General features: G+C 44.3%; 1 protein-coding gene across 2 annotated transcripts in view; it reads right to left on the bottom strand.

Moving 5' to 3' along the window:
* Positions 1-15,827, bottom strand: part of DEPTOR (DEP domain containing MTOR interacting protein) — a 137,843-nt gene that overhangs the window by 29,461 nt on the left and 92,555 nt on the right. For both annotated transcript variants that reach the window (XM_066379411.1, XM_066379408.1), the window contains exons 7-8: positions 12,720-12,790; positions 10,574-10,678 (exon numbers count right to left, since the gene is read on the bottom strand). In XM_066379411.1, the coding sequence (XP_066235508.1) occupies positions 10,574-10,678; positions 12,720-12,790 (176 nt within the window). The remainder of the gene's footprint in view (positions 1-10,573; positions 10,679-12,719; positions 12,791-15,827) is intronic.

Genomic DNA, 15,827 nt, shown 5'->3' with positions numbered 1-15,827 from the left:
TTGAATTTATCTGGGGTATGGGGCGGTCTAGCAGTGTCAAGGGCAGGGCGGGGGTTTCCCTGACCCTACGTCCGGAGGCCTCTTCAGGGACCCAGCACTAAGAAACCCAGTGTTGGAGCCCAGAGCAGATCAATTCAGGAGCAGCTCAGGATTATACCAAGATGTTTCGAAAACTTGCCATGTCTTTGCTTTGTAAAAGCTGACTTTTTCTATAGTTATGAATCAAGTGTCTAGTTTCAACTTCACAGTAAGCAGAAACAAACCCACAGGTCTGAGTACAGCAGTCAGTGGGGCTGGGACCTGACGCAATGCCAGTAATCCATGATTCTAAGATGCATGTTTGAACAACACTGAAGTTGGGTCATATCTTATAATCAATGTATCTTATGTTTGATGAAGTCTACTAGATGATGCTCATTGAATGTTTATCATGTGACAACAGGCATGGGCTTGATACTTCAGACACATTTTCTTCTGTATCCTCACAGTCATGACATGAGACAATTAGCACTGTCATTTTAAGATGAAAAACGACATTTCTAAGAAAGTGACAGAACTGCAACAGCACACTGCAACATGGCAGAAGTGTCTGATTACACAGACACCTCTCCTCCCCCGGGGTGGGGGTATCCCATTTCGGCTACTGTTTTGTTTTTCTGTGTTACGTGTTTATAAATACAAACTGACTTAAGCAGAAATCGGTCAGAAGATGCAGAACAACACAATGATTATAACCATCAATATAGTAACAGATACCTACAAACATTTATGGAGTGTTTATTTTGACTCTTATAAGTGTCATTTTATTTACTTATTTTAAGTGCCATTTTAAAGGTAAAGAATTTGAAGCTTAGATTCAAGTTTAATCCTGGCCCTACAGAGGAGGTGAAGTTGGGACATCCAGTGTTTGACCCCTTTGCTACATGACCCTGTGCCAGGTTCACACTGGAAACTGGAGTCCTTGGTGAATGCAGGGTCAGCCACGAGGGACAGGAATGGGATGGGTCAGATGAAGGGAGGGAGAAGGACTGGCCAGGGGAAGTCAGACCTGCTTCCGGGAGCTCTGTGAAAGCTGGGGAGGAGGGAGTTCTGGGAATAGGGTTACTAGATGCAGTCAGTCAGCCAGGACCTCGTGTCCTCGGTCTCCAGTGGAGTGTGGCAGGGGCTTTCCAGACAGCCTTAGGAGCAGAAACATGGGGCTGATGGGAGGACGGGGCAGAACTCTGGGCTCACAAGGCAAAGGGTCATTGAAGACCAGGAAGGCTGGAGCTCAGGGAACTCCGAGAAAGATTGCCAGGATGGAAGAAACTCTGACTTGTTCGACAAACTGGACACAGCCGGACACTCCTTGAAGATGTGGCCCATGTAGTCATACATCAAGGAAGACTCCACATCTGCCCTCATCTACCAGATGAGGAAAAGGCCCAGAGAAACGAGATCATTTGCCAAACATCACAGAGGCCTAAGGAGTAGAGCCAGGATGCTGTCTGGCTCTCAAATCCTCAGCGCGTTTCTAGTAACAGAAATAGTGACAGTGGTGCCCCTGGTGGAAGGGGACCGCCTGGGATGGGCAGGAGGGACCTTCCTGGAGTGCAAGAAATGGCCCATGTGCTGACTGGCAGCTGCACAGGTGTGCACGTTTGATAAAGCTCATCCAACCACATACTTGAAAGTTGTGCATTTGGTCATCTGAAAATTACAACTCAACTTAAAACACAACTTTATAGAGTTCTTGAGCTTCCCTCCTCTAACTTATACATTCTCACTGGGGATGACCAAACCCCCAAAGTGAAAAACATTACTCCCTAGAGAGTGAAAAAACTTTCTCTTTTATGTATAAAGCCTACAGAGAGAGAGAGAGAGAGAGAGAGAGAGAGAGAGAGAAAGAGACAGACAGACACACAGTACATAAACAGGTATATAGTATATTTATAGTATCCAAATTTCATGGGAAAAATGACTAAGAAAAAAAATCTTTAAAAGGTTCCATAAGGGGACCTTCAGAGTCCCATATGAGTCCCATGAGGGACCCATAAAAACATAGGCTGAGAGACACTGTCCTAACTCAGCTCTACCCCTCCTTCCAAAATCCTCTTCATACTGCAATCTAGTTGTGGTTTTCATTCTTTTCTTTCTTTTTTTTTTTAAGATTTTATTTATTCACTATAGAGAAGGGGGGGAGAGAGAAAGAGAGAGAGAAGGGGGGAGGAGCAGGAAGCATCAACTCCCATATGTGCCTTGACCAGGCAAGCCCAGGGTTTTGAACCGGCAACCTCAGCATTTCCAGGTTGACGCTTTATCCACTGTGCCACCACAGGTCAGGCTCATTCTTTTCTTTTAAGGAACCATGTCCCTTCTGGGTTTCCCCACTTTGGAATAAACCCTCCCTGTGTATGTGTTTGTACCTGTATGCAAACACACGCACTGCAGCCATGTGCATGCACTTGGACACAGAACACACCAGTACACACACAGAAAGTACCCGGATTTGCTTAGGCTTTAGTGGATTTCTATTCATTCGTTGGATCTCAGCTCAAACATCCTTTTCTCCAGGCAATGTCCCCTGTCAACCCTCCCATTGTCCTTCAAAAATTAGAAGCCCTGGTCCTTTTCCTCCCAGCTCTGACTCTTGTTTATAATGATTTAAGAATAAAATTATTTGATTAATGTCTCTTGCCCTCTCTAAGCTGTGAGTCCTATGAAGGCCTAATACAGGGGTAGTCAACCTTTTTATACCTACCGCCCACTTTTGTATCTCTGTTAGTAGTAAGATTTTCTAACCGCCCACCGGTTCCACAGTAATGGTGATTTATAAAGTAGGAAAGTAACTTTACTTTATAAAATTTATAAAGCAGAGTTACAGCAAATTAAAGCATATAATAATAATCACTTACCAAGTACTTTATGTCGGATTTTCGCTAAGTTTGGCAGAATAATTCTTTATAAAACAACTTACTATAGTTAAATCTATCTATTTATTTATACTTTGGTTGCTCTGCTACCGCCCACCATGAAAGCTGGAACGCCCCCTAGTGGGCGGTAGGGACCAGGTTGACTACCACTGGCCTAACATAATGTCTGGCACGTGGAAGGTGGTCAGTAAATACTGATTGAGCAGAGACCTGTGCAGAGGTGCCCTGTCCTCACAGGGGCTGTCAGAGTAGGACCTGAGCGATGGGGAGGGAAGGGCACAGAGCAGAAAAGCGACCTAAGCTGAGGCTTTGGGAAGTGGCCTTTCATGCTGGCACCACCCCATAAGGCAGAGGGACCATCTCTCCCCTCCCATGCAAGCCCCACGGTGAGCAAAGGAACACGGACCCTACCACTTTCTGTTGACTCAGAAACGGCAACTCTGCCTGAGTGAGACACACCACAGTGCAAAAGACAACACCTTTCATCCCTCACATGTGACTTGCTTGAACTCGACCGGGGCAGAATCACTCTCCTAACATCACCAGTGTTTTCATCCGTGTCGATCCTCAGCCCACAGTTTGCTATGGCAGCGCCTAAACCGTCTGCGCTGAATTAGCTCGACATCCCAGATGGCTTGTCCAACCTGGGCTCTCTTGGTTCAGGAAGAAACTTCCATGAGACCCACAGGTTTGTTGCCATGAGGAGGAAAGGCCAAAAGCAGAATTTGGGCCTTTATCCTCTATATAAAAAATAAAAAATTTTGAAAGGGCGGTGCAAAGAACACAACGGCCGCTAATTTCTTACGCTGACTCAAGCAGTTCTGTCTCTCTGTATAAACACACAAGGAAACAAAGAGAGAAAGGAGGCCCCTAAGGTCCATAGCCATCAATTCATCACAGCAGGAAACAAGAAAAGAAGCCAGGAGTTTGGAAATCCCTCCGAGAGTTGGCAGGGGGTTGTGTGAAAACTTGAACACTGTTTCTCACAGGATTTAATTATTCCCACCAGAAAAAAAATAAACTTCCCAGAAAAGAGCAAGGATATCTTATGTTCCTTATTTGTAAATACGGCTTAAATTCCTTCACAGTCTGAAGGCTGAATGGTTTGCTCTGAGAAGTGTTTGACTAAACTAACAAAAGTGAATATTTTACATCTTTCCCTTGGATGACCCTGCAAGTTCTAGACCTGACCTACGTAAGAGGCTAGTGCCAAAAAAATAAAAGTTATTTATTTGATTTTCTTCAAGCCAGGGCAGGTAACCATGTGACCACCATAACAATTCCTTTTTAATTGGATACAAACTCTCACTGCAAGAGATATGAAAGGTACACACATCCCTGAGCTCTGTGCAAGGGGTTTAAGATTTCATTGGAATATATCACCTATTGAGCTCTGCCTCGTGGGTTTGTATTTTTTTTTTAAATAATGCAATACAGAGCATTATTAGGGCTTTGGGATAGAGACCAGGTTTGACTCTAGCTCTGACCTTTTCAAGCTGGGTGACCTTGGGAAGTAGATGATCTGGGTTTTGGTTTCCTTACATGCAAAGTAGGGAGAACACCACCCACCCACCTTCAACAGCTGTAAGAACAGGAGATGCTGTGTGTGGTATGTGAGGCAATGGTGTAGGTGTTCAATGAGTGACTGCTCAGCCTTTCTACAGAGCACCCATTCATTGGATCATTCAACAGATTCGCTTCCAGCCCTTTGTAAATGTCAGGAATTGGGCTAAGTTCTAGGAATACACTTGTTAAGGCAGACAAGGTACCTACATTTATGGAGCTACTGGAGACAGATAGATACTAAACATCTAAGTACTATTATCAGATTGTGATAAATATTATTAAAAAAATAAGATAGTGTACATCAGAGAGAGTAACTGGAGGAAGACAGGGAGAATATCAAAGGGTATTTAAGGAAGGCTTCCCTGAAAAATTAATCTGAGACTTGAATGACAACAACAGAACCACTCATCCTGCCTGAGGAGGAAAAAGCCTGGTATTTGGAGGGACAGAGGCAAGGCTACTGGGGCTGTAAACAAAACGGGGCAGCAGATAAGGTGACAGCCAGCGGGCACAGGTCATGGACTCAGCAGGCCACAGAAAGAGTCTAGGACTTATTTTAACGGGAAGCCATTGGACTTCTTTTTAAATTTTAATTTATTAATTTTAATATGGTGACATTGACAAATCAGAGTACATATGTTCAGAGAAAAGATCTCCAGATTATTTTGACATTCGATTATGTTGCATACCCCTCACTTAAAGTCAAATTGTCTTCCGTCACCTTCTATCTGGTTTTCTTTGTGCCCCTCCCCTCCTCCACCCCCCTCCCCCATTACCATCACATTCTTGTCCATGTCCATTGGAGGATTTTAAGTGCCAGAGTCACTTAAATAGATCTGCTTGAGGAGCAGACATGGGCTAATTATGATGAGTTTGTGAAATTAAAAAAATCTGCCTTCAATAGACTGCGGAATAGCTACTAGAGGATCATGTGCAATAAGGTTATAATAGATAACATGGTCCAGAATGAGTTTAAAATTGATGTGATTTTAAGGAAGAAAGGGAGGGAGGCAGGGAGGGAGGGAGGGAAAGAAAAGGAAAGGAAAGGAAAGGAAAGGAAAGGAAAGGAAAGGAAAGGAAAGGAAAGGAAAGGAAAGGAAAGGAGGGAAGGAAGAAGGAAGAAAGAGAGGAAGGAAAGAGGAAGGAAGAAAGGAAAAAAGGAAGTAAGGAGGAAGAAAGGAAGGAAAGAAAGAAGGGAGGGAGGAAAGAAAGAAAATAGGGAGTGAGGGGGGAGGGAGGGAGGAAAGGAAGGAGGGAGGAAGAAAGAAAGAGAGGAAGAAAAGAGGGAAGGAAGAAAGGAAAAAGGAAGTAAGGAGGAACAAAGGAAGGAAAGAAAGAAGGGAGGAAGGAAAGAAAGAAAAAAGAAAGGGGGAGGGAGGGAGGAAGGAAAGGAGGGAGAGAGGGAGAAAGAGAGGGAAGAAAATGGAAGGAAGGAAAGAAGGAAGGAAGGAAGGAAAAAAGAAAAGAAAAGATACCATTAAAGGTTGTACTATGAAGCCAAGTTTAAGTGACAGTCATTAGATGGTAGTATATAGAATGTCTTTGGAAGAAATCTCCAAAAGGAGGTTAGAAATAGAATTACTCCTTCTGGGACTGGTTTTTTCCTCCAGGATTATAGTATTTGGATGCTGACTTGAAATGAACTCATGCACAGAAAGGGCGTGGTGTGGTGCAGAGTCAGGCATGCAGCAGGCACTCAATGAACTCCAGTTCCATCTCCTCTCCTCCCCCTCCTGGAGCAGAAGCCCCGGTGTGGAGTTCCTTAAGGAAAGGCTGAAGAGCTGCCAGAGGAAAGAGCACAGGAAACAAGCCTTTCCCAAATGAAAACGCACCACACTTCATCAGAAACTTCACGATCCCCATACTTCACGCTCCGTTCTAGTTGTAATGCCAACGAAAGGTCTCTACATCAGGGCTTTACAGATTTCACCTGTTAAGTAAAAGCACTTCCAAAATAAGAATAACTCCAAATTCAAAGATGCTGGCTCAAGTGAGAATTTCAATGACACCACAGACACTGTTTTCTGGGCACGGGAGGGGAGGGAACAGCATGCAATAATACAGCAACTTATTTAAAAAAGCTGTAATTAATTGTTCTCTGCTATTTGTGGGTCTTGAATCAGACAACACTAAGGACAAGGTGATAGTTTGAAGCCTCTTGTAACATCTGCTTCCTTTCAGTGTCTGGGAACAAATAGGATACAAACAGAGTACAGTCGAGACAAAATGTCCAAACACACTTCAGATAGTGTAAGAGTCCAGTATTTGACCAGAACACCTGAAACTCAATTCCATTTACAAATGAAGTCAAGGTGGAGCCCTCCCTGCTCTACATACCTGCCTGCATCTCAGCAACCCCGCCCTGCGGCCTGGTTCCCGTCCCCCGCCCCCGCCAGCCTAGGTCGCTGGTGCCAAGGTTGCAGGCATGGATGGGTTGGGGACACTGGGGACATTGGGGACCAGGTGGCCAAGCACACAGGACACAGATTTCTCTATTCTGATCCAGAAGAGAATCAGGGTAGATCTTATCACTCTTCCTAAGGACACATTTCCTCTGGAATTCTTCCAGACTTTTTGATGTATTTTAGTAAATACATCAAGGTCTCCCCTCATCACGGAGTAAGGATTCATTCAAACTAGGCAAAAAGAGCTCTCCTTTGGGTTCAGAAAGGTCTAGAAGCGTAAGCGGGGGGGGGGGGGGCACCCAGCCTCTTCAGTCTAAGCCCTGTCTTTCTTCACACTGGTGGCCCACATCTGAAAACTGTCCCATCCCCATAACTAGGTGTAATAAAAGAGAGAGAAATGGTATTCATGAGAAAGTCAGTTGCAAAACCATGCCTGTTTTTGGCAAGTAAAGCAGTGAAGTTAAGCAGCCACAGTGAAAGTACAACACTCCTGCTGCATGCAAAGACCCCAAAGGCTCCCTGCAGGGCTTTGTTAGCGCCAGATAGCAGGAGACAGCTAGGGCCATGGCCAGAGGGTGGCCAGGGGGTCACAGTCAGTGTGGAGAGTGACAGTGAAGGCCAAGTGGGGCGCCAGTCACAGGTGCGAGGAGGAAGCTTCTGGACAGAATCTTGGACAACTGCTACCAGCCAGGTTGAGCAGCTCAATCCACACCCAGCTCAGGCCATGCTCCTGTCCCCACCCCGGACAATCCGACACACCTCCCTGCAGTTTCCCGCACAAGGGCTGATGTTACAGGCAGGTGGAAACAAGCCCCTAGGACTGGACTATACAAATGGCTCTTTACGTAAGGGGAGTTATTCTATAACCAATACATGTGGCAATAGAGGAAATAATTCATTCAGTGCTTTCTATAGGAAAATAATCTACTAGGCAATTTAAATGAATGCACACAAGTAAAGTATATGGACAGGCATGGTATTCCCTGTTATTTTTTTCTGTTTTTTTTATTATTATTATTTTTTATTTCTCTGAAGTGAGAAGCAGGGAGGCAGATAGACAGACTCCTGCATGTGCCTGATGGGGATCCGCCTGGCACACCCACTAATGGGCAATGCTCTGCCCATCTGGGGTGTTGCTCCATTGCAACTGGAACCATTCTACAGCCTGAGGCAGAGGCCATGGAGCCATGCTCAGTGCCTGGGCCAACTTTGCTCCAATGGAGCCTTGGCTGCAGGAGGGGAAGAGAGAGAGAGACAGAGAAAAAGGAGAGGGGGAAGGGTGGAGAAGCAGATGGGCGCTTTTCCTGTGTGCCCTGTCCGGAAATTGAACCCGGGACTTCCACATGCCGGGCAGACGCTCTACCGCTGAGCCAACCGACCAGGGCCTCCCTATTGTTTTCATTTATCCAATAGTATGATTCAAAACTATATCTGTATATATATTCATTCCGTTTTCAGAGTTTGACCACAAGCAGATTATCGGTTCCAGTGCTATCTCTTAACAGTCTTAAGGTTCCATTGGTGTGTTTCTATTATATGATAAAATATTCTGATAGACAATTTAAACAGTTTTCTTCTCCTGCTGGATGAAACAGGATTTATAACACACTAATGCAACTTATAAATTTCCAAGAGAAGAATAAAGTGCACATAACAGCTTAACACTTTGGATCACAGAACTGCAGGGCAGGCTATTGTGTTGGACCAGAGCGCTGGGCAGCCCCGTTGTGGAAATGCCGCTCTAGTGAATTCTACACTGCTCTAGGACATATGAAAACTATTGTGCACCCCAGAGAAACTGAGAATATAAACCATATGAAATACGAGTTTATGGAACTGAAAACTATATCCCAGGTTCCCATTTATCAGGGTATATACATGAAGGAGTTAATCAATCAATCAATCGACAATGCATAGAACAGTTATGCATGTTATTTGACAAAGATGCACTCAGATAATTAAATACACTTGGCCAAGCAAAACAAGGTCTTTAGCTGCAATAAAAATCCCTCGCTTTCCCCAAAGGAAATGAGCTTGAGTCAAAGCCCCGTGGCAAGTGAGTGCATGCTCACGACTGAAGCAGTCTGCCAAAAATAATTTATACTAGGTATTTTACGATGGAAATAAAATATAAAACTCTTCCTACAGCCAAGAGTACCATTAGAAAATGAAAAAAAAAATCAGCCTGGGCCCAGATACAAATGCTCGCCCTTTATGTTCCAGGCCAACTTTCCTGCTCTGGGTTTCTTTGGTGTCGTGCCCACTGCAGAACTGAGGAGGTAGGAAGGGCCTCTAACACAGACCACCTCAGCCAGCGAGGCTTCCGTACCCTGCCCGGAGCACAGGACCCGGGAGCCTGCACCCCCTGGTGTGGGCGACAGAGGCAACCCCTGACCACACCAGAGCTGATTACCCAGACCGGCGGTCATCTGTGCTCTGCACTCCTGTGAGGCAATCTCACGCCCACCTTTCTTTCTAGTAGGCAAAGCCATACCGGAGAGAAGGTGCTGGAAACAGAGCTGTGAAGATCCAAGTCATGCCTGTTGCTTTCCTGGCTTACTGCTCTACGAAAAAGACTGATGCGAGAGGATGAAAGTGGTGAGGAAATGAACAAGGAGAAGAATCGGCAGCCTGTAAGCCTTCTGCATCCTTCCACGGTCCCAGATATCGCGAGATAAATGTCTGTGCAATGTTTTACAGATGACAGGGGAAAAAAAATCTATGCTAGATAAAGGTGTTTTGAAGCAGAAAACCAATGCACTCAACATCTTCTTATATCATATTTTGGTATAAATAGAAATAAGGTGTGTGTGTGTGTATGCATATGTACATACAAGAAGTCTGGAAGCATTTAAATCAAAATGTTAACAGTGCTACACTTTACTGTAAGTCAATTATACTTTGATAAAGCTGCTTAAACTGTTGCAGTGGTTATCTCGAAGTTAGGAAAGATTAGAGGCAATTACGACTTTTTTCTCCCCTCTCCTTATCTATATTTTCCAAATTTCCTTGACTGTGTATGCACCACTGAGGTACTAAAAACACGTCAAACTTACTTTCAAATGTCTGGCACAAGTCATTCAATTATTTGATGTTTGTGCAGGTCTTTGCACTTCAGCAAGTGTTTCTGCAATATTGAATTCCCTAAACTGCAGAAAGAATAGGATTATCGTTCCCGAGAGGAGGCAACAGGCTCTGATGTCACAGAACTTAGTCAAAATCAAGGAGCCAGTAACCAAGCAGAACCAATATATGAACACAGATCCCTTCCAAATTCCACAGCTTCCGTGTTCTTTTCTGTTACTCTTTGCTGTTTCTGTGGTTGAGGACACTCTACTGGCTGCTTGAGCCCCACAGGAAGATACTTCACTGAGAACAGAAGTTGTAGCATTATTATATAAACTTTAAGCAAAAAGAAACTTCTTTTTTTCTAATTCGGTGTTGGTTGAGGGAAGAAACGTAAAAAAAACCAAAGGAGGTTTGGAGACCACGAAGGCACACGGAGAGACACAGGAAAACTTTCCCTTCTTGTGGCTCCATCATATGCTCTTGGCTCTGTTGCAACCCCATTCAGAAGGGGAAAAGGAAACTTGAAAAAAATGAGACCAAGCACTTAGGGGGAGAGAGTACAGATGGCACCAACAATGAAAGAAAGCGACAGGCATTGAGACACCGCTCTATTGGTGGTACCTTCATTCCTGCAGCGGCTGCAGGGCCACTGGGGTCCACGGCCTGGATGTGGCATGGCTTACTTCCTCGGACCACAAAGCCCCAGCCAACAGCGTCACCGACGATCTGGAGAGGAAAACCGCAATTAGCAATCCGCAGACAGCCCCTTGGCCATGGGCCTGTCCCTCCAGGAGAGAGAAAGCCAGCCCGGGCTTAAGTGCGTGCGGTCACATATCTCTTCTTGGTCTCATCTCTGCTCTGCCTGGGGAGTGAAGGCACACTTTGCTTTTATCGTTAATGTGGTTATATTTATGCAGAAAATGCGGTCAAGGAACACTTGTTTGGCAGAACGAAGCTTCTTCTGGTAGGGCACTGCTCAATAAGTAACTGGCAAATTGCCTCTTTCTTGGGCTGCTATGCACTTTAATATCTGAGGCAGACAGAACCTATAGACGGGGTTCCACGCACCACTGAGTCTACTCTCCAGATCCAATTTCTATTGCGTTTGCTCTTTCCCCCTAAATCCAAATGAGATTTTTGCGACAATCCAGCAACTTCATTGTAGTCTCAAGTCACAATTTAAATGACTAATGGAGAGTCTTGGCTTTCTCGAAACACAGTTTTCTCTATCCACAAAAGAGAGTGAAAAAGGACAGGAAGTTCACAGTTTACAAGCAGAGGCTGGTCCAAAAGTGGTCGGCACCTGGGGGGGTGCCTTTGCCTATAGAATCACGATTAGCAATGGCGGTTGCATTCCCTAGGCGGCTCCCAGACATGTCCTGGACTGAAATACAGATGAAACACATTCACCATCAATTCCCAGCAGTGCTGGCATTTCCATTTAAAACCATAAGGAAATACTTTAAAAAAAATAGAATCAACTGTCTCTCGAATGCTGAAAACTGAAAAAAGGCAGGGAAACCAATGAAATTCTTGTGGACATTGTCAAATCAAAAAGACTTTCAGGCACTGCATTAGCTTTGGGCTTTGCTGTTATTAGTGCATTAGGGCTAATTTCACCTCCAAATGCACGGTTTGCCTTGTCCCCTGAGGCAGGCCGTATTAGCAGTGTGTTTTCATATTGAGACTGGCTAGGACGGGGACCACCCTATTTTAACTCCTCAGTGCTCAGAAATGGGAAGTAATCTTTGACAAATGTTTGCAGCGTGAATGAGTATGGAGCTAGCTGGGTAGTTCAGATGATTAAAGTGTCGCCCCCATACACCAAGGTTGTGGGTTCGACCCCCGGCCAGGGCACATACCAGAGTCAACCGATGAATGCATAAATAAGTGCAAAATTCAATGTTTATCTCTCTCCTTCTTTTCCTCTCTCTCTAAAGTCAATCAATAAAAAACCTTTAAAATAAAAAATGAGTCTGCAAAGGTTTCCCCCTGAGTCAACAAAATAAAAGTTAGAAGAGAAGAAGTATTTTAAAGAAGAAGTTGATGTCCGTGTGAAGAGACTGAAGAAAGTGTCCAGTCTCTCTCTGTCTCTCTCTCCCTTCTCTCTCTCTCCCTCTCTCTCTCCTTTCTAAAATAAATAAATAAAATTTAAAAAAAAAAAAAAAGAGTCCGGGAAGGGGAGTGGGAGAGGTGCTGTCAGGCACAGAGCTTGGATTCTGTCTGAAGAAAACCTACCGGCTGGGAGGAGCAGGAGGGAGGGGCAGGCACTCCGGGGGTGCTCACCGCTGAGCAGTGCTCCCCATCAGGGACCTGTACAACTCCAGGCATGCTGACGTTGTCAAAAGCACCATTTCTTCTGGTAGAACCATTTACCCCACAGTTTTCTTTCTCTATCTAATGACTTCCCTAAGGTCTTAAATGATTTTTAAAATTTACTTGTACCACAGAAGGAACTGTTAACAGTACTTGCACTACCATTTGCCCTACAATCTGTAATTATATTATAATAAGTAAACAATAGAAATCTTTTGTTAAGGACACATCAAAAGGAGTTTAAAATGCTGTATTCACAATAAATCATGTCAAGTCTTAAAGCATTTTAGTGCCTAAGGGTCAAGAACGCCCACTATTTTAATGATGGCAAAAACAAAAGGAAAATTAAGAGGCTCTCCAATTCCATCTGTAACATACACATCAACACCCTGACATGCTGACATGGCCCAGAAAAATGAGCAGCAGGAGAAAAACCCAATGATGAGCCTACCGTGAATGTCTTCCGGGCGTACGGTGCTCCGGGAGTCAGGAGTTCCTCAGAAGTGACGGGTCTCTTCAACACTGTAAGACAGATGGACACAGTGTCAAGTGGACCCTTCTGAGCCCTCATTCATTCATTCATTCATTCAGCCAATATGAACAAATACCTCATATGTGACCATCAGTGAACAAAAGGGGGAAGGATTCTCTGCCTCCGAGTTCATACTCTAGCTGAGCAAAGACAGAAAGCATTAGCAAACATAAATGAGCCTGAAGCTAACTTACAGAGCTGTGGAAGGAAGAAGAAATGGAGCAGCACAGAGGGAAGCAAGAGGGTTGGTGGGGGTGAGGAGTGGGTTAACCACCACCACACAGAGTCACAGAAGTTACCGTATTTCCCCATGTGTAAGACACACCTTAAAATTTGGGGTCTAAAAACTGGGTGTGTCTTATACAGTGGTTGTAGATTTATTTACTTGCATTTCCTGCTTTTTTCACACTTGTTGTCTTTGTGCTCATTGTTTAATGATGAATAAAACTTGAGTTCAATAATTTTATGTAATACTTTTTTTTCAAATTTTGGGCCCTAAAGTTAAGGTGTGTCTTATACACGGGAGCATCTTATAGATGGGGAAATAAGGTATTTTCTCATGATAACTTTCAAGACCTACTCTCTTAGCAACTTTCAAATACAAAATACTACGTTATCAACCACAGACACAGACACCACGCCATATACTACAACCCCAGAGCTTAGTCCTTGTATAACTGGAAGTGTGTACTCCGTGATCACCTTCTCTCATTTTGCCCATCCCCCCACCTCTGGCAACCATCTCTCTGTTCTCTGGATCTGTGAGTTTGTTTGTGATTTGTTTGGTTTGGTTGTATTTTTTAGATTCCATATATAAATGAAATCACATAGTATTTGTCTTTGATTTATCTCACTTGGCATATACCCTCTAGATCCATCCATGTTATTGCAGATGGCAGGACTTCCTCTTTATATAAATGATAACAAATATCTGACAACTACTTTATGCATGTATCTATCGATGGACACGCAGGCTGTTCCCATGTCTTGGCTATTGTGAATAATGGTGCAATAAGAATGGAGGTACCTGGCCCTGGCCGGTTGGCTCAGTGGTAGAGCGTTGGCCTGGCGTGCGGGGGACCCGGGTTCGATTCCCGGCCAGGGCATATAGGAGAAGCGCCCATTTGCTTCTCCACCCCTCCCCCCCTTCTTCCTCTCTGTCTCTCTCTTCCCCTCCCGCAGCCAAGGCTCCATTGGAGCAAAGATGGCCCGGGCGCTGGGGATGGCTCCTTGGCCTCTGCCCCAGGCGCTAGAGTGGCTCTGGTCACGGCAGAGCGACGCCCCAGAGGGGCAGAGCATCGCCCCCTGGTGGGCAGAGCGTCGCCCCTGGTGGGTGTTCCGGGTGGATCCCGGTTGGGCGCATGTGGAAGTCTGTCTGACTGTCTCTCCCGGTTTCCAGCTTCAGAAAAAAAAAAAAAGAATGGAGGTACCAATATCTTTTTGAAGTAGTATTTTTGCTTCCTTCAGATAAATACCTAGAAGTAGAACTGCTAGATCACATGATAATTCTACTTTCAATTCTCTAAGGAACCTTCATACTGTTTTCCATAGTGGCTGCAGTTTATATTTCCCCCAATAGCGTGCAAGGGTTCCCTTTTCTTCATATTTTCACCAGCAATCATTATTTCTTGCCTTTTAATACAATTTATCTTTTTCTTTCATTGGAAAATATAGAAACCTTGAAGCCTGGGGGATTACCTTTTAATTTTCTCTTTTCATATCCTTGAACATTTATTTTCTCATCACAATGATATCACTTATAGTACTATCTGTAGCACTTTTTTTGGGGGGGGTCTGGCTTAGGACATTTATATACAGTACAGATGTATATAGAATAATGACTACTTTTAAGTTACTGTGAAGGTCTGCTTATCTGCTTGGGGAAATAAAAATCACAGATGAGTTCACTGCATCTTTACATCCCTCTGAAGAAGGAAGGGGAAGTTTGTCAGAATATGGGCAAGAGGTTGGACTTATGAACCACAATGAGTCCTGATAGCTCTGGTCCTTAAAGACACCAAAAAGGCAGCCTGCCTTTCTCTCCTTCCTGCATATCAGTAAACGCTTTCCTTTAAGCCAAGGGGTAAGGAGAAAGAGGGAACCGTACAAACCTACTTCTGAGAAGATGGGCTAAAGTAATGGACACTATGTTCATATTCCAATATCGCAGGCATTCAAAAACAAGTAAAAATATGACTTGAGCGCAACTGAGCCTTTCCCGAGAGGAACTCTTTGGCTTCTAACTTTGAGGATAACCATCCTCAAAAAAATGCTCCATTAATTGAAAAGTGCAGTAGCATCTGAGTGCCCCATGATTTTCCAGCCAGAGTCAGTGCAGAGGCAAGTTTTTTCATTTGCTTGTAAGTTACAACTTTATTCTTAGCGCTAACCCACCAGAAGGCAGAAAAAAAAAGTTAGATTAAAAAAAAAATACCCACTTGCCTACATAACAGCCTTAGATGACAGTTTTATCTTAAGGCCCTTCTAACAACATCTATTGGTCCTTATCCTCACTGATGCATAGTGACTTTTCCCCCAAAGAGACAATGTGTTCACTGAAGGAAGGGGTCATGACCTCTCATTTTTATATCCCTAACATCTGGTGATGAGGAAACAGAAACAAAGGAATAAAGCCTCTTCCCTGAAGGTGGTACATTGAACCAAGGATGGACAGGGCATTAAACAAACGGAGGTGAGGGTATTTTCACAGCAATGATTATCATGAAGGACCGCGTAGCTTATCTAACCCTGGGAGAGATGGGGAAGGGCCGTGACAAGGTGGCAATATTAATGGGTTACAGGTTCCCGTGGGGCTGAAGAACTGATTAGGTCAAGGAAGGCCTGCTTCTAAGTCCAAGTTCATCTATAATACAATCTTTGTGCCTAATCTTTTTCTGGAATGTAAAGGCCAAAGAGGGGAGGCTGATGAGTTGGGTTTGGAACCACAAGGCACCAAGAGTCAATTCCAAGTACTCTTCTTACGTAGGGCCCCGGAGGTCCTTGCATCAGTTGCAGTCTACGGAACCC

Source organism: Saccopteryx leptura, chromosome 3 (genome assembly GCF_036850995.1).
Source record: "Saccopteryx leptura isolate mSacLep1 chromosome 3, mSacLep1_pri_phased_curated, whole genome shotgun sequence".
NCBI lineage: Eukaryota > Metazoa > Chordata > Mammalia > Chiroptera > Emballonuridae > Saccopteryx > Saccopteryx leptura.
The sequence above is the reverse complement of the archived record's forward strand: the minus strand, read 5'-3'. Positions and strand labels throughout refer to the sequence as shown.